General features: G+C 42.1%; 2 protein-coding genes across 6 annotated transcripts in view; both read right to left on the reverse strand.

Moving 5' to 3' along the window:
• Nucleotides 1–1,449: 1,449 nt before the first annotated feature.
• Nucleotides 1,450–9,620, reverse strand: LOC123996946 (myocilin-like). The gene is made up of 5 exons (XM_046300829.1): nucleotides 8,826–9,620; nucleotides 5,175–5,240; nucleotides 4,147–4,248; nucleotides 2,824–3,035; nucleotides 1,450–2,660 (listed from the first exon to the last, which is right to left on the reverse strand). The coding sequence occupies exons 1-5, from the start codon at nucleotides 9,310–9,312 to the stop codon at nucleotides 2,088–2,090; spliced, it is 1,440 nt and encodes a 479-aa protein (XP_046156785.1). The 5' UTR covers nucleotides 9,313–9,620; the 3' UTR covers nucleotides 1,450–2,087.
• A 7,469-nt stretch (nucleotides 9,621–17,089) lies between these two features.
• The window catches only part of LOC123997973 (vesicle-associated membrane protein 4-like), a 36,175-nt gene continuing 31,418 nt past the window's right edge, over nucleotides 17,090–21,846 (reverse strand). For 4 of the 5 annotated variants that reach the window (XM_046302734.1, XM_046302733.1, XM_046302730.1 and 1 more), the window contains one exon: nucleotides 21,677–21,820. In XM_046302734.1, coding sequence (XP_046158690.1) covers nucleotides 21,734–21,820 — 87 coding nt within the window. In that variant the 3' untranslated portion in view covers nucleotides 21,677–21,733. The other variant, XM_046302732.1, reaches the window with a different exon arrangement.

Genomic DNA, 21,846 nt, shown 5'->3' on the forward strand with positions numbered 1-21,846 from the left:
CGACGTAATGTCCATGCTCACGTGGGTGTGGCCATTGATTTGGTTAACTTCATATGAAAAACCCATACTCTCATTTAAAGGTTAACATCACATGACATCTTTTGTCACTAAAGCACTAAATAAACTTCAATTAGTGCTAAATACAGCTGCTAGAATCCTGACGAGAACTAAACAATTTGATCATATTACTCCAGTCCTAGCCTCCCTACACTGGCTTCCTGTTATGGCAAGGGCTGATTTCAAGGTTTTACTGCTAACCTACAAAGCATTTCATGGGCTTGCTCCTGCCTATCTCTCTGATTTGGTCCTGCCGTACATACCTATACGTACGCTACGGTCACAAGACGCAGGCCTCCTAATTGTCCCTAGAATTTCAACGCAAACAGCTGGAGGCAGGGCTTTCTCCTATAGAGCTCAATTTTTATGGAATGGTCTGCCTACCCATGTGAGAGACGCAGACTTGGTCTCAACCTTTAAGTCTTTACTGAAGACTCATCTCTTCAGTGGGTCATATGATTGAGTGTAGTCTGGCCCCGGAGTGTGAAGGTGAATGGAAAGGCTCTGGAGCAACGAACCGCCCTTGCTGTCTCTGCCTGACTGGATCCCCTCTTTCCACTGGGATTCTCTGCCTCTAACCCTATTACAGGGGCTGAGTCACTGGTTTACTGGTGCTCTTTCATGCCGTACCGGGGAGGGGTGTGTCACTTGAGTGGGTTGAGTCACTGATGTGATCAAATCAAATTTATTTATATAGCCCTTCGTACATCAGCTGATATCTCAAAGTGCTGTACAGAAACCCAGCCTAAAACCCCAAACAGCAAGCAACTCAAAGATGTCCTTTGTCCAACCTGGATTATGTGGGTTTAGAACCAATACTTTTTGCTTTCTAGAGTGCAGACTCCAAACCAGGACTATACTCATACTGTATGTGTGATGTGTTACTGAGGCAGGTTCTGTGAGTGTGTATGGAGTGCCCCAAGAGAAGTGTATAATAAACCATAAACACTCTGCCATCCTTAGTTTTATTTCTCTTTACGGAAGGAACACAGTGAATGTTTTCTCTTCTGTTTCTCACACTTCAATTCCCTCTCCACTCGTTTCCCCTCATCTCCTTGTCTTGTCTCCCCCTTCTCTGGTGAAGGTCCCATGAGTTGACGTGTGTTTTATTGTGGAAAACATTCATGTGCAGCTGATGGGGAAAACAACTGCACTAACACATCAACCTCCACTAAAATGGAGTCTTCGGTCAATATTGACCTGTGAAGGAATGCTCTTCATAATTGGCCTCTTTGGTCCAAGGCCTTCCTTCTGTGTTCACAGACCTGAAAGAGCTGAATGGATGGAAGCAGTGGGTGGATAGGGGCTAAATGGTGACTCCATTTCTTCCCCTTCTTATGATAGTGAAAGGGTATGCGACTGAGTTATCATCCTAGAATCTAGAAGTTATTGATTTTTACAGATAGCTATTATTTAGAATAGATCATCTTTATTAGACATTGGTATGAATTTGTACATCATTTAATATACAGAAGTACAATGCACAGGAACATGCAATATTTCAATACATACTGAGCTAGAGAGCAGCAAGTTTGTCTCTGAAAATGTTTCCTACTGGGGGGGAGAGGCACTATGTACAGGACAGATGGATCGAATGAGTTTTATGCACAGTACACACATTAGACCTTGTATGATCACTGATGTGTGAGAGCAGTAGACTTGATAATGTTGGCTTTGCCCCCAATCCCCTTCTCAAAACTATACATGAAATACAATAAAAGCACTACTCTGATGACCAAACAGTAGAAAAATAATTCCTCTATAAAAATAGTTGTGGACCGTGCCACAGCAATTGCCTTTCCACAGAAACAAGATACCTGCAGGGGGTTCCATTCATAATGCAATTTGCTAGAATCATTTTAAATCTCAATCACTATATTGGCCAGTTATGGTAACTACTAGGCCTATGCATTGATGAAGGTGGTGAATAACACTAACAACTTACCACCACATTAGCTGCTCTAAAGCTGTCAGTCTTTGAAGGACAGACATAGAAAGTCTTTGGTTTGTATGAAGAGGCCTCCTCGGCTCTACTGGCGGCCCAGCCTTACATCGTAGGACACGATGTGGAAGTTGTCCCAGGCGAAGAGCTTCCTCTGGGCATGGTTGTAGTCCACCATGCTGTTGTAGCGGTACTTATTCCTGAAGGGTAGCGCCACCTCCTTCCCCTGGCCAGTAGCTGTGTCAAACATAAAGTTGATGGTGGTGTTGGGAGCCGTGTAGCTGGCCACTGTGTACAGACGACCACAGATGACGAAGGCGTTAGCCACGCTGTTCTTCCTGATGCTGGTCTCCCAGCTCCTCTTCACCGCCAGGCTGTGTGGGTCCAACTGGGACACCACTATGGCTCCTTTAGCCTTGTTGGTGCTGTAGACGGCCCACAGGCCCTGCTCGTCCACCCCCAGGTCCACATCGGTGTAGCCCCCCCAGGAATAGGGGAACTGGCCGTGGAAGCCAGCGTGGGGCAGGTCTCGGCGGGAAGCGATGCTCTCAGACACCAGGTCGTACCTCAGCAGGGTGCGGCTGCGGCGGCGCTGGTAGTACAGAGAGCCGCGGTACAGAGTTGCTCCAGTACTCTCCACTGGCTCCGGTAACAGCAACACCTTGTGATAGATAATGATAATACAGTCTGGTCAATGCTCACACTTTACATTATACCTCAATATGTTATCATGGTTAAGGTAAAGGTTAGTTAGGGGAAGGTAATCTGATCCTAGATCTGTAGTTAAGGTTAGCCTCTAGGACTATCCCATGCCAGTCAGTCACCTTGGAGGGGAAGCCTTTAGAGAGCTGATCCATGTCTTCGTAACCAAAGAGCTGTCTGACCTCTGACCCCACTGTATCAATGCGCCACACCATCTTCCCTCCATAGGGCGCCACAGCCTCTGGGTCCTGCATCCACACCCCGTACTTACCAGCTATACTGTCAGCCTTACGATGGGACACTGGCTCACCTATTGATATCAACTCTCCACAGCCTGTGAGAGAGGAGGGGAGTGTTAGAGATATTAAGAGAGAGATGGGGAGGGCAGTTAGAGACATTAAGTGAGAGATGGGGAGGGGGAGCGGGGCAGTTGTTGTCTATTTTAGACTATTGAGATGCACCCTGTAAGAGAGAGAGTGACATTTGAGATGTCTTTATTCTTCTGTGAGTGTAATGTTTTTACTGTACAGTTTTTATTGTTTACTTTTGTTTATGATCTATTTCACTTGCATTGGCAATGTAAACATATGTTTCCCATGACAATAAAGCAACGTACATTTACATTTAAATTGATGTGAGAGAGTGAGTGAGTGAGTGAGTGAGTGAGTGAGTGAGTGAGTGAGTGAGTGAGTGAGTGAGTGAGTGAGTGAGTGAGTGAGTGAGTGAGTGAGTGAGTGAGTGAGTGAGTGAGTGAGTGAGTGAGTGAGTGAGTGAGAGAGGAAGAGGTGTGTGTAGAGATGATCTGTAGTAAATCATGTTGTTGGATAGGGGGATGGAGGGAAGAAGTCATGGCTTCTGAAAGATATGAGAGATGATCATCAGTCAGTAGAGACCTAGTAGGTCTACAGCGTGTTGGGTTGACATACCCGATGAGTGTGTGTGTGGTACAGAGTTAGTAAGGCAGCAGCTGATCAGATGCAGGAAGGAATCCTTCACCACTTCAAGTCTCTCACTCAGAGAATGATCAGGCTGCTGTAAATTTACCAATTCCTAAAATACATTCAGAATATTCAAGACAGAATGGTGTGTGTGAGGCAGAGAAGGGGGGGCTGTACCTCTGGATGTAAGGTTAAATATAAAGGTGTTACAGGCACAGCCATCACTGATATTAATTATTCCAGCACACACATTCATTTCAGCACGTTTACTTTGTTGATGTTTCAGTCGTTTTCGAGACGTGACAGAAACGGCAACGGAAATGTGCCGAGGTAACGCGTATGATGGAGATAATCTTATCATAGATGTGCCACTCAGTGCGCTCAGAGAGCTTCAATGGATCTCGTTCCCTGTAATAATGGGTCTGTTGGGACCGCGTCAGGTTAATGAACTATTTGATACTCCAGGTGGGTGTTCAGGACAGCTGTGTGTTCAGGTGTGTGTCTCACCTGTGTTGTCCTCTGGGCCCTCAGGACTAGGAGCAGGAATCTCAGTCACTTCAGCCTTCAACTCCTGGAGCACTGGATTACCACCATACTGCCATGCTGGGTCTGGAGTGAGGGGGGGTTATGTTACCAGTTATGATCAGTACAAGTGCCAAGGTCACATCAACCTCACTGCCAGGCGTATCACTAAGATAGCGGGAGAACACAACAATGCCAAGTGCGGATCAGAGATTGTAGAGGGTTGGCTGGTTTTGAAGGAGGAACTGGAGACCCAGACGTGTGAATGCCTGTTCGGCGGTTGTGTTTGTGTTGAGTAAAGCCGTGGCCTTTTGAACAGGAGGACCTATAGACCTAATATGTATTATTATGACAGTATTAAAGCATTGCACGGTGTCTAATGTCTCTATGTATATTTCAGAAATGTGGAACTACTATGATGTTGTCAGGCAGCAAGACTTTGTGAAGACCAACAACCCACTGGGCACACAGTGGTTGAACCAACATTTTTTCCACTGAATTTCAATGAATTGACATCTGTGCCCAGTGGGAAGGCACTTCGGGGGCTCTTAATAATAATAATAATATATGCCATTTAGCAGACGCTTTTATCCAAAGCGACTTACACTTGTTGGTGCCACACACCCCACGCTTTTGGAGTTCATCGATGCCCTGCAACAACAACAGGCTCTGACTGATCCTCAACTGGTCCAGTACTTCGCTGGCAACCTACCACCACCAGAGAGAGTCTGCACGAGCCTGGAGAAGGTAAAGCGGCTTGTGGGGAACTACCACAATCTACCCCTGATGGACTACCTGCGACACATTGACACATTCCAGCTGCAGGCGTGATGACTGCATCAAACCAACAATCATTAAAAGACGATCTCCTGGCACATCTGTCCATGACACTGGACACTGGTCTTCATTGTGTACTTTTTACTTTTTTATTAAGCTATATTCATTCTGTTGAAATAAGATATGTACACGAACATGCAAACACACACTCAGTGGTATTACAGAAGACGCCATACCTCTCAGGCTGCCAGTGTCCCATTGTCTTCCAGGTCTGGAAACCAGGTGAGAGAGAACACCAGCACCTGCAAACACATACTGGATTTAGTATCACACACAATGGTCACACTGACGGCACCAACACCGACCATGCAATGACCATTGAGGCCAGAGCAGCCCACATCAGCCAGCCATGGGGTATCTCTGTGTCTGTGTGTTGGGAGGGGGTCTGTGGCAATACTACTGACAGCAGGTAATGTAAGAGGAGGAAAGTAGGATTCCCAGCTACTGTGGAGTCTGTAGGATACACACACACATACACACAACCTTAAGTCATGGAGCCCCCCGCCATCTGCCCTGCTGCCACAGATAGCGATTCCTCATACCAGTTTAGTTCAACTAGAACAACTCCAAACACTAGCCCAAGCCTCACGCATCAATGCCCATCCCCTCTGCACCATACCCTCTCCTGCTCCCTTCCGTCTTTCAGCCCCTCAGACAACCATTACAATTGATCGTTTTTTTAATGCTTCAGAAGTGTTGATAAACAGCTGCCGTAACTGGTCTACAACAGTGATGGATGCTAATGTGTTTACGACCTTGTAATGGTACAAGGCATGTGTGTGAAGGGTTTACAGGCTCCTAAAGAGCGATAATGATGCAGAACGTGTTAGCCTTAGCATCTGGAAACTGATGTTGATTTCCTCTTTTGATGGAGAGAGTGGGTGAGGTTGGGGTAAAGTTGGAGGAGAAGGAGAGGTGCGGGGTTTGAAGGGGGGGAGACCAGGGCTAAGTTCAACAGGCACAAAACAGAAGAAAGGGGTTTTGAAATGGAGGAAGTACAGCCTGACCTTACACAATGAGAATGTCCATTATTGTTTGCTTCTGTTCATGCCTTGTATGGCCAGAGTCAATGGATGCTTTCTGGGTGGATGAGTATGGGGAGAGGGGGGTGGTGGGGTGAAAGGGTAAGGGAGGGTAAGGGGAAGAGTCTTGCTTCCCTGAACTACATAAGTGTTCCCAGAGGACCAGGTCATTCATCATCTGAGGTAAACAAGAGCATATTGTTTCTCTCTGTGTGTGAGTGTTTGTGTGGATGAGTATGTGGTGGGGTGAAAGGGGTGTGTCTTGCTTCCCTGTCTGTGTTCCCAGAGGACCAGGTCATTCAGCATCTGAAGTAAACAAGAAAGAGCATATTGTTCCTCTGTCTGTGTCTGTGTGTCTGTGTCTGTGTCTGTGTCTGTGTCTGTGTCTGTGTCTGTGTGTGTGTGTGTGTGTCTGTGTCTGTGTCTGTGTGTCTGTGTCTGTGTCTGTGTGTCTGTGTGTCTGTGTCTGTGTCTGTGTCTGTGTCTGTGTCTGTGTCTGTGTGTCTGTGTCTGTGTCTGTGTCTGTGTCTGTGTGTCTGTGTCTGTGTCTGTGTCTGTGTCTGTGTCTGTGTCTGTGTCTGTGTGTCTGTGTGTCTGTGTCTGTGTCTGTGTCTGTGTCTGTGTCTGTGTGTCTGTGTCTGTGTCTGTGTCTGTGTCTGTGTCTCTGTGTCTGTGTCTGTGTCTGTGTCTGTGTCTGTGTCTGTGTGTGTGTGTGTGTGTGTGTGTGTGTGTGTGTGTGTGTGTGTGTGTGTGTGTGTGTGTGAGACAACGGCCCAATCAGCCCTAACCATGTGCTATTAGAGTTATTAGAGCTAAGAGGAAATAAAAGGTTCTAATTTGGTTGAAGGCTGCTCTGCTCTACCTCCCTCAGTGTCAGTCTCTCAGCACGCGTCGGTCCACCTCAATGTTGCTGTGTAGCAGAGCTGTTCTTGGATGCAGACAAGCTCACAATGGGTCGCTTGCCTTGGCTGCTGTTGATAAAATCTATTCTACAACAAAGGTCTCTTCAAAACCCATTAGAAAATTAATGTAACAAAATATATTTAGGGAGAGGTGAGTCAGTCGCTACAGATGTTTTTAGAACCAATATAAAACCACTTCATATTTCAGTTCACCTGGTTAACCATCAACCTCATCTTCTATATGCCTAATTCTGACTGACCAGCCCTAGCTACCCACTATATAACCAGGAAGTCCAATTGAGTTAAACAATAAAAGGAGACCTGAATAAAGCATGGCCTGTTACAGGGCCAGAGAGGTGTTCTAATCTTACCCAGAGGAGCCCACAGTATTTCAACTGGTCCAGTAAAACTGGGCTCTATCAGCCAAGGTCAGCTGGGGATTTATGTTGTGTTTGTTGAGCAGATGGCTGTTAAAACCAAGGACCCCTTTACCATACCTCACCACACATATGCGAGCACACACACATGCACACAAGTTGAAGGTAGTTTCTCGAGCCATTGCTAAATATCGTTAGCGCAATGACTGGAAGTCTATGGGAACAGCTCGCAAGCTTGGCGTTCATGAGTTCATCTGAATCTGGATAAATCAAAAAATTTATTAATTGCCAAAATTGTGCAAAATTCCCTGAAAAGCTTTGTCTTGGCAGAAATATTGAATGTGTATTTTATTTTGTCATATTTTGGGAGTGTTGGAATATGAATATAGAGGAAACACTGTAATTGTTTTACTTTTCACTCTTCTCTTCCCTTTTCATGTTTCCTTCTCTCTGGCTGTGATGCCTGTCCCCTGGGTGTGTGTATGTGTGTGGCGCTGTATGGTGCTCCCCCAGCATGCTATCTGTATGTTTCAGCCTGCAGGTGCTTACATGAGGATCTAACCAGATGCCACAGAACCATGCAGGGAAATATATCAAATCAAATCAAATGGATTTATATAGCCCTTCGTACATCAGCTGATATCTCAAAGTGCTGTACAGAAGCCCAGCCTAAAACCCCAAACAGCAAGCAATGCAGGTGTAGAAGCACGGTGGCTAGGAAAAACTCCCTAGAAAGGTCAAAACCTAGGAAGAAACCTAGAGAGGAACCAGGCTATGTGGGGTGGCCAGTCCTCTTCTGGCTGTGCCGGGTGGAGATTATAACAGAACATGGCCAAGATGTTATATGAAATATATGAACTCCTTTTAGGGCTGCTCCAATAGGGCTGCTCCAATAGGGCTGCTCCAATAGGGCTGCTCCAATAGGGCGGCTCCAATAGGGCTGCTCTGGGATATGGAATCTTAGCAAAGGAGGATTTACGGTTTAAGACTATCTCAGTTTTACAAGACACACACAGAGTTGAGCGTCATCAAACCTAAGGTGAGATGGAGGTGAGACTGAACCCCCCTCCCCGTGTAATGTAGGAAGTTCAGGGAAGCACCATCATAGAGAAGGTTCTGGTCGTAAATACCAGACTGATCCTGTCTGTCGCTGGCTGTCTTCTGGAACCTTCTCCCTCCCTCTGCTCTTTAAAACAGACCGATAGCTGAGAAACCTGACCTTACTTCTGCATCCTTGCTTGTGTTGCCCAAACACAGACATGTACACACACATGCCCACCCATATGCACACACAGGTCTGTGGCGTCATGTTTTTACTCAGCTCTTCCAGTTAACTCAGAATCTCCTGACTCACTATAAAACCACAAGACACAAGATCTGCAGCAAAAATAGGTCTCAGAGGGAATGAAGAACACTTACAGTTACAACACAGTCTGTCTATAATGTTTGCACCACTTAATCAGGAATCTTATGAACTTCTGACCATAGCAGAAGAGAGAACAGACAGAGAGAATGTTGTTACTCACCTCCGGCAGGTCGCAGACCACTGTCCTGTAGTGGGATGCTGGGTGGCAACAGAGGGGGTTGTGGGTAACAAGGTCTGCTCTGCAGTCTCTCAGTCTCTCTCCTCATCTCCTCCATCCTCCTCTGAAGCCCCTCCACATCTCTCTCCAGACGCTCTTTCTCTCCCTGCAGCAGGATCCTCTCTCCCATAGCCTGGGTCAGAGCCTCCTGGAGACCAGCCTGGGACTGGGACCCAGCCCCAGGACCCCCTATCTCCCCTCCAGTCAGCCTGGCCACCAATACCTCCAGCAGGCTGAGTCTAGCCTTGAGCCCCTCCATCTCTGGTCCTCCGGAGACTGTAGGGGAGCAGCTGGTCTCGCTGGGGCTGGGCACGGTGAAGGTGTACTGGCAGCGCCCGCTGTGGTCGTTTCCCCTCCAGAGAGTGGCACGGTCCTGCCCCTCACTGCACCCCAGCAGACAGAACACACACACGCTAAGCAGCAGCCGCATGGTGGAAACAAACAGCTACACACACAGATGTAGACTAGACGTGGTTCTTCTGCTCTCTCACACTCTCTGTCTTCAGGGTCTCTCTTCCACCACTGTGTTTCAACCCTTCTCCTTTTTCTCTAGCTATGATAATTTCCCCTTCTATCTTTTCACCTAGTTCTTACCCAACTGTTTTCATTTTCCTTGTTTTTCTCAATGTGTTACAGCAGATTATTGTTCTTACTCTCTGATTAGTCTGTCTGTTTTCTTGCTGCTGCCTGTCTGTCTCTCTTCTTTCTGTTCTGGTCTGTTTGTTTCTCAGGTCTCTGAGTCCCTCTCAACAACTCAGGGATATTTATACAATCTGGGAAGGAGGGAGAGGAAAGAGAGGAGGTGAGTAAGGAGAGAAGAGGAAAGAGAGAGAGGGGAAGGAAGGAAGAAAAGGCGGGAGAGATGGGAGGGGTGAGGACTGTTTGTGTGTTTTCACGTGCATGCTGGTGTATGCATGCATGCCTGGGTGTGCATGTGCACATGCAGAGAGGGTAAGCAAGGAGAGACTACAGGCTCGCTCTCACTTTCTATATGCAGTTGCACTCCCTGTCAGCTATAACAGAGCTGGGCTATCTGTAGCTATGTGCAGTGTTTGGTCCCAGGGATAGGGGGGCATGGCAGGGGAGTCTCCACAGGGATGGGAGGGGTAGCTGGGCCTTGGGGGATTAAGTTACCATCCCATAAAGACGGAGAGCCCCCATAGGGTGCCAAAATGTGATGCAAGCAGACAATTGGTTTGTCATAAAAGAGACTGATCACTACAGGACTCCTGACCCATGCTGTCCAGATTCAAATCACCAGTTTGAAGTATTATTATCAGTATTATTAATATGGGCACATCTTTCCAGAACCCATTTCAAAGGGTCAAGGGGATGAAAGAGATGAGAGATAATGTAGGGAGTAGTTAAACCACAAGTCTCTTTGGAAGTCCTGGCTGGTGTTCCCTCCATGTTGTCACCCTGCTGAATATGTACGTAGTACTGCTGCTGTAGCCAACAAGAGTGGTGAGTGTCAGACTGGGTTGTTGTGATGCTGATTTATTCTCTACTACTTCCTCCAGGTAGCCACATCCATCTCCCTCCTCCTGCTGTCTGCCCCGTCCTTCAGTGTCTGGTAGTGTGTGTCTGATTCCGCAGTCCCTCAATAGGCTCATTTGTCCTGTAGTGAAAAGCAGGAGGTTGGCAGAGCAGAGTCTTACCCAACTACTATTTCTCAAATGTTTCTCTCTTTACCGGTATATGACTGCTGCTTTGTCTGGATTATGACATCATCCAGCCCCAACTGGACCAATACACGCTGTCCTGTGTCGTGTCTTTGGCTATGCCGGATTAAGTGATATGACATGCTAATCTATAAAATAATGTATATGTAATTAATATTACTTGATTGAGCTAATCATGTAAATGTAATTAACTAGAGTCGGGCACCACAAAATAATATTTATAGAGCTGTTATCTTCCGAATAAACTCTTAAAGACCTAGTAATATTTTACATCAATAGCAGTCAATATTAATCGTCATCATAATTCAGTCTCATCTGAAAGTTGTAAATTCTTGGTTATCTGCACGAACCCTGGCTCACAAGTTGAATCAGCAATGCAAAATTGGGTTTAATGATTTATTTACTAAATACCTAAATCATTACTAAAGAACTAAATCACACAGAAATACACATACACATAATTAAATCTTAACTTGATTACAAATTACGTCATAAAGGAACACGTCCCTAGCGGGCGGAACAGATATGACAGCTTGTTACACAAAAGGAAAGGGGCTGGATTTGAGTGAAAGAGCGGGAAGACTGAGGAACAAAGGGAAGAAGCTGTGCTATCGTAAATACAGTATCTTATGCATTCTAAATTACCGCCCATTTGGAAAAGGAAAATGCAATAAATATTTACTGAGCTGCGCTTCGGTAGGTTGGTGGTAGATGGAAGGCCGTGTTGCCCAACTGAGTCTTTTGAAGAATGTCTCTGGTTGTCAATTAGATACGTTGTAGTAACGTCGTTGTATGGTAGACGGGATACTCTGTCTGTTCCTTCCTAACCCTTGTTTGCATCTGCTGTTGCTAACTCAACGGCTAGGAGGTATCACTTCTGTAGTGAATAAGAGTTCAAAGTTCATACCATTCCCAACCAAAGCTCACCCTGATGTTGGCTTCGTTCTGTAGTTATCTGAACCATTCTGACAGAGGACCTTCGTCTTCACGTCCTCGGAACAGGAGGTTATATTGTCGTCAAGGGCTTATATAGGAAGGGAGATGAGGGCGTGTTTGAAAAGTTGTATAGCCCATTGTCCCTTCACAGGGGCGGGCCACTGATTGAGCAGAGCCCTATCTTATGAAAACCCACATTTTAGAAGCTAAAATCACATTTCATCCCATCACAAATAATTTCATATTCAAGCATTTAAATTGAACAACAATTCCATGTGAATCCGATAACTCTGATGTGTAGACTTTCCACTGTAGAGTTTGTGTCATCTTATCATTGATGAGAATGTCTCAGATGACAACCGAACTGACATAATATTCATTAAGTACCACCGCATATGTTCAATTGGTCAGATTACCAGAATATAGTTCATTTCCCCCCACGTTCTGATGTTCCCAAAATCTCTATGTTAACCAAGGGTTTGCAAATGTAACATCAGTAGGGTAAAGAGAGGAAAAACTGGGAAAGAGGTATTTATGACTGTCATAAACCTATCCCCCAGGCCAACGTCATGACACCTGCCAAAGTGTGTGTTGGTAACCCATAACAAGGTGTGTGTGTGTTGGTAACCCATAACAAAGGTGTGTGTGTGTTGGTAACCCATAAGAAGAATCGCTCTCTCTGAAGAGGTATAAAGAAGATTAAAGCCTGGGGTCACAGAGCTGGAAGCTAGAACCAGTAGTCATCTATATGACCATACGTACAACTTTCCACTGTGTCATTGACTCTACATTTACAAGTGGGTGCCAGGTACAGTAGTAGTGAGATGAGAGGCACAGCAGGAACACTAATATAACAGTCAGTCTGGGCTTTAACTACAGAGAGCTTTGAAAGTCACTAATAAAAAGGGCAGATAATGAGATGAGAGAAATACCAGCAGCACGGTCTCCACACACACACACGGCAAGATGGCACAGGAACCACCTCTCTGTCCCAATGATCACCTCTCTCTTCCAACCACTCCTCCCCACTACTCTGTGTGACATAAACAAGACCAAACCAGTTGTATACAGATATCCTTTAAAATAATTTTATTAGCTCAGAGAAACATTACAGTAGTTCAGTTTGTCAATGCCAGAGTATAGTACATCATTACAGATCAATATTTACACCTCAAATAAATTACATTAAAAAACAAAAGGAATGAAGATGTAGGGGTTATTGTATTGTACAGATATGCAAGACGCTGTGGTGTCATCACACTAGGCAGTGTTACACCGCAGTCTGTGTGTGTTTCACAGCCCATAGAGTCATTGTAACTCATTAACCAGCACTCTTCCAGACACATAACAATACAAACTAATAACATTCAAATTAAAACGAATTATGCCACCCAAGTCCCAACACCCTCAGAATGTATGGGTCACCCAAATCTCTCCCACACACACACACACACACACACACACACACACACACACACACACACACACACACACACACACACACACACACACACACACACACACACACACACACACACACACACACACACACACACACACACACACACACACACACACAGTGGTACTAGACAGCTTATGACCTCCAGCAGATGCAGTGGAATGAACAGTGTCTGTCCCTTAGCTCCTCAGGGTTAATGGGAATAGCAGCAGACATTCATAAGCTTCATGATGACCTTCCAGCAGAACTCAATATCACAGAGAAAATACATCATACACAATAGAATTCAACCATCTAGAGTTAGACAACTAACCTAGCATTACCAATGGGAAATTAGATCAAGTGGCCAAGCAGTACCACAGGGAAAGGGGATACCGCATTTATGACCTAGTGTGCCGTACTAGGTCAGTAGGACACACTGTGTCCCAGTTAGGCCTGGTATACCGTCTAATGTGTTATTTGGAAACAGCCACGGGATGGTTTTTCAATACTGTCAAAACTATTTATTTTAATTAAAAAAAAACATGTGAATATCTGTAGCTACTTTTTAAGTAAATCCCTCAAGTCAACTTGTGCAATACATTAGGAGATAAAGACAAATGTGATCTTCATTTCACCTGTCACATAATATTTTTCATTATGAAGCTTTTCGGTCGTCCCTAGCTACATGGTGACACAATGACGAGAGAACAGAGCCTTTTGAGTCACTCACTGTTGTTCAGCACAAGCCAGGTGATCTAGTTACAGCATGTCATTTACAACTAAATGTTTGCCAGCGAGATATCTTATAACTATTAAGTTAACGGTCTAAAATGTGGCAAATGCTTTGGTTTGCTAATTTAGTAGCTAGTTAGTGAGCTAAGTGGTTAACTTCTTCCAAAATAACGCTTTGCTTGGTAACAGCAGAAAATCCCTTCCTGGATCAAGATCCTTGCTAAGATTTGTTTTGTGCGTGCAACAAACTGTGACTAGCATTTTTTAGTTATTTGTACAACTTTAGTATTTAGTTAGCATTCTATATGGGTTTTTACATGTACTTGCATTGCTTACATTCGGATTACAGAGGCAGAGTTGGGTTTGAAAATAGCGCTCCTTGGGTGGCAGTATTATCGAATATCCTGGTATGGCTTAAGGTTTGTATGAAGGTAGGACAATCTGGATACCGCCCAAGCCTAGTTCAATACTTCACAGTGGCTTCCTCTCACTGGCTAGAACCTATCCTACTAGTGTTGGATCAAGCTGGGTGTAGAAAAGGAAAGCAGGAGACAAGTAAAGGAGGCCACTGTAGAGTATTGAGATACATCCATTACTTCATTTTCAGTTCTGGCTTGAAAGCATTTTAAATGTGTGAGAAGGGACGAGGGGGTGGTAGTGGGGCTTACTTTCTTTATCTTCAAATATTTTGGTGTGTTACAAGTCCTGTATGACATGTTCCTAAGCTGTTGATAGACAACCGCAGACAGATTGACTAAAAGTCTGACTAACAATAATACGTCTGACTATAATAATACTACTACATCTGACTATAATAATACTACTACATCTGACTATAATAATACTACTACATCTGACTATAATAATACTACATCTGACTATAATAATACTACATCTGACTATAATAATACTACTACATCCGACTATAATAATACTACTACATCTGACTATAATAATACTACTACATCCGACTATAATAATACTACTACATCTGACTATAATAATACTACTACATCTGACTATAATACTACTACTACATCTGACTATAATAATACTACTACATCTGACTATAATAATACTACTACATCTGACTATAATAATACTACTACATCTGACTATAATAATACTACTACATCTGACTATAATAATACTACTACATCTGACTATAATAATACTACTACATCTGACTATAATAATACTACTACATCTGACTATAATAATACTACTACATCTGACTATAATAATACTACTACATCCGACTATAATAATACTACTACATCTGACTATAATAATACTACTACATCTGACTATAATAATACTACTACATCTGACTAACAATAATACGTCTGACTATAATAATACTACTACATCTGACTATAATAATACTACTACATCTGACTATAATACTACTACATCTGACTATAATAATACTACTACATCCGACTATAATAATACTACTACATCCGACTATAATAATACTACTACATCTGACTATAATAATACTACTACATCTGACTATAATAATACTACTACATCTGACTATAATAATACTACTACATCTGACTATAATAATACTACTACATCTGACTATAATAATACTACTACATCTGACTATAATACTACTACTACATCTGACTATAATAATACTACTACATCTGACTATAATAATACTACTACATCCGACTATAATAATACTACTACATCCGACTATAATAATACTACTACATCCGACTATAATAATACTACTACATCCGATTATAATAATACTACTACATCCGACTATAATAATACTACTACATCTGACTATAATAATACTACTACATCTGACTATAATAATACTACTACATCCGACTATAATAATACTACTACATCTGACTATAATAATACTACTACATCTGACTATAATAATACTACTACATCTGACTATAATAATACTACTACATCTGACTATAATAATACTACTACATCTGACTATAATACTACTACATCTGACTATAATACTACTACATCTGACTATAATAATACTACTACATCTGACTATAATAATACTACTACATCTGACTATAATAATACTACTACATCTGACTATAATAATACTACTACATCTGACTATAATAATACTACTACATCTGACTATAATACTACTACTACATCTGACTATAATAATACTACTACATCTGACTATAATAATACTACTACATCTGACTATAATAATACTATACATCCGACTATAATAATACCCCTATTACCAGCCTGTTCAACCTACTCTTTCATATCGACTATAATAATACTACTACATCTGACTATAATAATACTACTACATCTGACTATAATAATACTACTACATCTCCCCTCTTCAAAGGGGGAGACTATAATAATACTACTACATCTGACTATAATAATACTACTACATCTGACTATAATAATACTACTACATCTGACTATAATAATACTACTACATCTGACTAATAATACTACTACATCTGACTATAATAATACTACTACATCTGACTATAATACTACTACTACATCTGACTATAATAATACTACTACATCTGACTATAATAATACTACTACATCTGACTATAATAATACTACTACATCCAATCACTATAATAATACTACTACATCCAGACTCTACATAATAATACTACTACATCTGACTATAATAATACTACTACATCTGACTATAATAATACTACTACATCTGGTCTATAATAATACTACTACATCCGACTATAATAATACTACTACATCTGACTATAATAATACTACTACATCTGACTATAATAATACTACTACATCTGACTATAATAATACTACTGCATCTGACTATAATAATACTACTACATCCGACTATAATAATACTACTACATCCGACTATAATAATACTACAAATGCACTACATCCGACTATAATAATACTACTACATCTGACTATAATAATACATACTACATCTGACTATAATAATACTACTACATCTGACTATAATAATACTACTACATCTGGACTATAATAATACTACTACATCTGACTATAATAATACTACTACATCTGACTATAATAATACTACTACATCTGACTATAATAATACTACTACATCTGACTATAATACTACTACTACATCTGACTATAATACTACTACATCTGACTATAATAATACTACTACATCTGACTATAATAATATTACTACATCTGACTATAATAATACTACTACATCCGACTATAATAATACTACTACATCTGACTATAATAATACTACTACATCCGACTATAATAATACTACTACATCTGACTATAATAATACTACTACATCTGACTATAATAATACTACTACATCTGACTATAATAATATTACTACATCCGACTATAATACTACTACTACATCCGACTATAATAATACTACTACATCCGACTATAATAATACTACTACATCCGGCTATAATAATACTACTACATCCGGCTATAATAATAAATAATTATAATAAGTTGACTATAATAATAATAATACGTCTGACTACAGTATATGATATGAAATGTAACCTTACTGGCAAAGGTCACCAATCGGTCTATCGCTGGTCGATCTTCAAGGCATTCCTAGACGATCACCAACATTTCTGTCGAAAAGCCAACGATAAAGGCAAATCACTTGCACTCCTTTTTTCCCCCGTGTTGTGCTGTTGGTGGTAGAAGCCTTGTCTTGTTTGTCTGAAAATACAAACTCTGCCTACCTGGTGGACCGGGAGATAATCAGATAGCTCAAATCACCGTGCCTACCTACAGCTTTCACGTCCCCGCCCACAGCAAAGTTTAATACTAGCCTATGTAAGATTTCATACCTTTTTTTGTGTGTATTTTACCCCCTTTCTTCTCCCCAATTTCGATCTTGTCTCATCGATGCAACTCCCCAACGGTCTCGGGAGGCGAAGGTCGAGTCATTCGTCTTCCGAAACATGACCCGCCAAACCACGCTTCTTGACACCCGCCCGCTTAACCCGAAAGCCAGCCGCACCAATGTGTCGGAGGAAACACCGTTCACCTGATGACTGAGGTCAAGCCTGCAGGCACCCAGCCTGCCACAAGGAGTCCTTAGAGCGCGATAAGCCAAGTAAAGTCAAACCCTCCCCTAACCATGACGAAGCTGGGCCAATTGTGCGCCGCCCTATGTGACTCCAAATCACAGCCGGTTGTGATCGAACCCGGATCTGTAGTGACACCTCTAGCACTGCGATGCGGTGCCTTAGACCGCTGCGTTACTCGAGAGGCCCTAGATTTCATAAATTTTAAAACCATGTCCAGAGAGAGACGGTCAAAGAATACAGCAAAGAACTGCTGTTTTTATGAGTGAGTTCATGTCTAAGTTTTATTCAGCACTGTCAACACTGTTTTAATTCAAACTATTACAAAACATTAAACACTCTTCTCTCCTCTTCCACTCACACTGAAGCAGCAAAGAATGAGTAGCCAAGTGTATCGATAGCCCTGCGTTTTATTATTATTAGCAGCTCATAGTGTATATTTTAATATCAAGGAGTATTTCACTTTCTTTGGTCATAGGAACAACAAGAATTTGTGCCTGAGGCAGATGCAACTTGAGTTTCGCCATCAGTTGAAAGAGTATGTCCCCTCTCTCTGGTCTGAGGAAAGGAGAGAGCAGGAACCGTGAGAGGCAGACCCTCTGCTGCTCTCTCCCTCCCTTGAGACTAATACCGTTTTTACAAAAGAACTGAAATCTCAGACTTCCCAGTTGTCTTGAACACACTGAAGTCGGAACTCTGAAAAAAAATGAGATCCAACTGGGGAAAATCGTTTTGAACGGTAATCCAACTCTGTAACTCCAGCATCTTTCAGTGCTCCGACATTCCCACCTGAAATTCACTGAAGTCATGATTTGACCTCGATTTTTCCGAGTTCCCAGTTGTCGTGAAAGCACCATGACCATCAGATGCAGGTACCATACGTCCAGTAAAATAATAAAGCAAATTCTAAAATATATGCTCAACTGTGCCTAAGGCTGTTGCGGTGACCGTATGTCATGAAGGCAGTCAAATTCCACATGACCGTTTAGTCACGGTAATTAGGCTTCTCCAAGCTCTGAAGTTGCTGCTGGTCATTAGTAGCCTACCAAACTTGATAACTACCTGGTCCTCAGCACTCTATTGTCCCTCTAATCACTTCAACATCAATGCAAATATATTCAAAGATCTAATCAAACACTTCATGAGAGCCGATGAGCTCAAGCTGCTCAACATTTCTATAGGCAATGCAATTGCGTGAGATTTTTTCCTGCTGCCCCGTTTCAATACAGGTGCATGATAATGGTCCATTCTAAATCAAAACTAATGTCACATATATTATTTAGTATATGTAAAGACAACATTAAATGAAGAATAGTCTGATGGGTGACAATATTAGCTTATCACGTATGAATGATATATTATCACTTGTGAATGATGCCCAGCATAAGAAACAAATACTTTTTTGTTGCGACTTGTTCAATCATATTCGCACACCTCGTGTAGTCTAGCCCATAGGCCTATATGTTTTAATACGGGTTGTATCACAACTAAAGTGGTCAAATAACTTAAAATTAAACATATTAATCACCTTTACAAGGGGTGTAGATCCTAACTGGCATTTACAAGCAGCGCGTGAGTTTCCAGTTTTCACCATTAAAATGCACCTTTATAGTAAAAGCATTACATGTATATGTATATTTGCATTTGCGGTCACTTTTAATAATATTGTTTCCCGCTAATGGAACATTTGCGCTTATTGCCTATTACCATGTGTGCATTGCTGCGGTTATAATGTGGAAGAAAATAGCCTAATAGTTTATTAACATTTTAAGCTATATGTTCTGATCTGTTGCGTCAGCCACATTGCATAAAAACGTTTTTTTATGCTAGTGGTTATATTAAATTGGGATCTATCGCATCCCACAACTGTCCCAGACTATGCTTGAAATATTAATTTCTCGCATAGAATAGGTCGGCTTTTGTACTATAGGGGATAGTACATTGACATATGCTAGTGCTTTTCGTTAGGCCAACTCATCTTGTTGGCGAATGAAAAGAAAATGTGGACAGTTCTTCCAATATCTTCAATATGCACTTCGTAATTGGATAAGGACGCGCTCAGTTGCGTCTCTGGTGTGTCAGAGCCGTGTGAGAGAGACGTTTCGGATTGCGCAGCAGACTCAGGGAGAAGGGCACAATGCAGCACTCCCGGCCACAAAAGGCATGGGTTTTTATAGGATGCATTACGGCCACAAAAGGCATGGGTTTTTATAGGATGCATTACGGCCACAAAAGGCATGGGTTTTTATAGGATGCATTACGGCCACAAAAGGCATGGGTTTTTATAGGATGCATTACGGCCACAAAGGGGATGGGTTTTTATAGGATGCATTACGGCCACAAAGGGGATGGGTTTTTATAGGATGCATTACGGCCACAAAGGGGATGCCGCCTTGAACTTCTAGGCGTTGTCAAATCGCTTGTCAAATTGTGAATGAGAGACTGTGTTCAGCCTGCGCAAAAAAACAAAGCAGAGATTTAAAGTTGCATCATGCGACCTTACCATGTATAAAAAATCTAAACATAAAGCCAGCCCAATGATTGTAGAACAAGTGACATAAATAACTCTAAATTAAGCAATATAGGAGTACCTATGTCTTTGTTAATGCTCAACACAGAACAGCCGCATGTGCACACTCCCTCAAATCATTTGGAGAAAATATGTATAATTTTATTCAGTTTTGTAAAATTGTATTCTTCATACTATAAAATAATATAACACCACGGAATTATAAACGAATCTTGTCTGCTAAATGAACTAGTGTAGCCAACAGCTATTTGTCAGACACATCAGGAGTATGCTATTATTTTATTCTGAAATAGAATACAATTTCTTCATATCATGCTTCTTTAGATCTGTCTAAAATGAATAATGGATTTATTGTGGAGGTGTAGGCTATATTACATGGATTTATTAGACATTTTAAATGGCTTGTAGGCTGTGTGTGGAAGTCAGGAGATGTTAAACATGTATGTTAATTTACGGTCAATTACCATGAGGCAGACAGTTATTTGCTTGACAATCACAGCTGATGAAATGTCATGACCGCCACAGCCCTAGCGATGCCTTGCAAGTGCTACATCAACTGATCTATTTTGTAATCAAAGCTCAAGTTGTGAAAAATAATTTGGTCTGAGAAGAACAATATTGGCAGTCCAGGCATATAGTCAATATGCTGTGAGAATGTATTAGACCTGCTGCCCGAACCTCATTCCTACATAACTATTGAGTTAATGTTAAATTTTTTAAGTAATGTAAAAAATCTAAGTGGTAGATCTCGGCTTGCTTTTTGACTGTAAAAGAGATCTTGACTCAGAAAAGTTTGGTGACCACCGGACTAGCTGATGTGTATCATGTATTGAATGGAGTTCTCCTTAAGTTTGGTGACCACCGGACTAGCTGATATGTATCATGTATTGAATGGAGTTCTCCTTAAGTTTGGTGACCACCGGACTAGCTGATATGTATCATGTATTGAATGGAGTTCTCCTTAAGTTTGATGAGAGGACTGAGACACAGGCAGCATGTCAAATGACAACCTTTTCCCTAAATAAGGTGTCATTTGCAAAGCAAAACCAACCCGTATGTAACAGCAACGTAATGCTACCTATGTCACCCTTGGCCCGGAATCACAGAGTAGGATGAAGTGGTCTCTAGTAGACACTGACCTTAAGATTGAAAACACAAAACTGACCTAACGGTAAAGGTTAGCATTGGAAGAGGGTGAGCTGGTCCTAGATCTGTATTTAAGAGCAACTTCTACCCAGAGCCACACAGGCTGGCACAGCAGTGGTCTGGGAGGCTGGGTGGTGGCCCCTGGCTGATGTGGAGGACTGTGTGCAGGAGAATGGGAGGAAGATGAGGAGATATTCTTCCTCCTCCTGGCGACACTAGCGATACCGCAATATCACTGGAACTGAGAGACAGCGTTAAGTGTGTATTCAGTGCTATACGTTGAATCAGTGTGATAATATTCTTGATTAATACAATATGTGTTGTTCAGGCTGACACTCACTGATGATGATAAGTAGCAGAACGACCACCACCAGAGCTATGATGGCCTTCATCTGTAGAAGACAGAAACAAGCATTTA

The sequence above is a fragment of the Oncorhynchus gorbuscha genome, linkage group LG15 (genome assembly GCF_021184085.1).
Source record: "Oncorhynchus gorbuscha isolate QuinsamMale2020 ecotype Even-year linkage group LG15, OgorEven_v1.0, whole genome shotgun sequence".
NCBI lineage: Eukaryota > Metazoa > Chordata > Actinopteri > Salmoniformes > Salmonidae > Oncorhynchus > Oncorhynchus gorbuscha.

What these genes read in the sequence shown, in the direction of transcription:
- LOC123996946 (XM_046300829.1), bottom strand. Translation starts at nt 9,312, where the DNA reads ATGCGGCTGCTGCTTAGCGTGTGTGTGTTCTGTCTGCTGGGGTGCAGT. An exon ending in TGGTCTGCGACCTGCCGGAG is followed by an intron (nt 5,241 to 8,825) that starts GTGAGTAACAAC and finishes ATGTGTTTGCAG; the next exon opens with GTGCTGGTGTTCTCTCTCAC. An exon ending in CTAAAGGCTTCCCCTCCAAG is followed by an intron (nt 2,661 to 2,823) that starts GTGACTGACTGG and finishes ATCTATCACAAG; the next exon opens with GTGTTGCTGTTACCGGAGCC.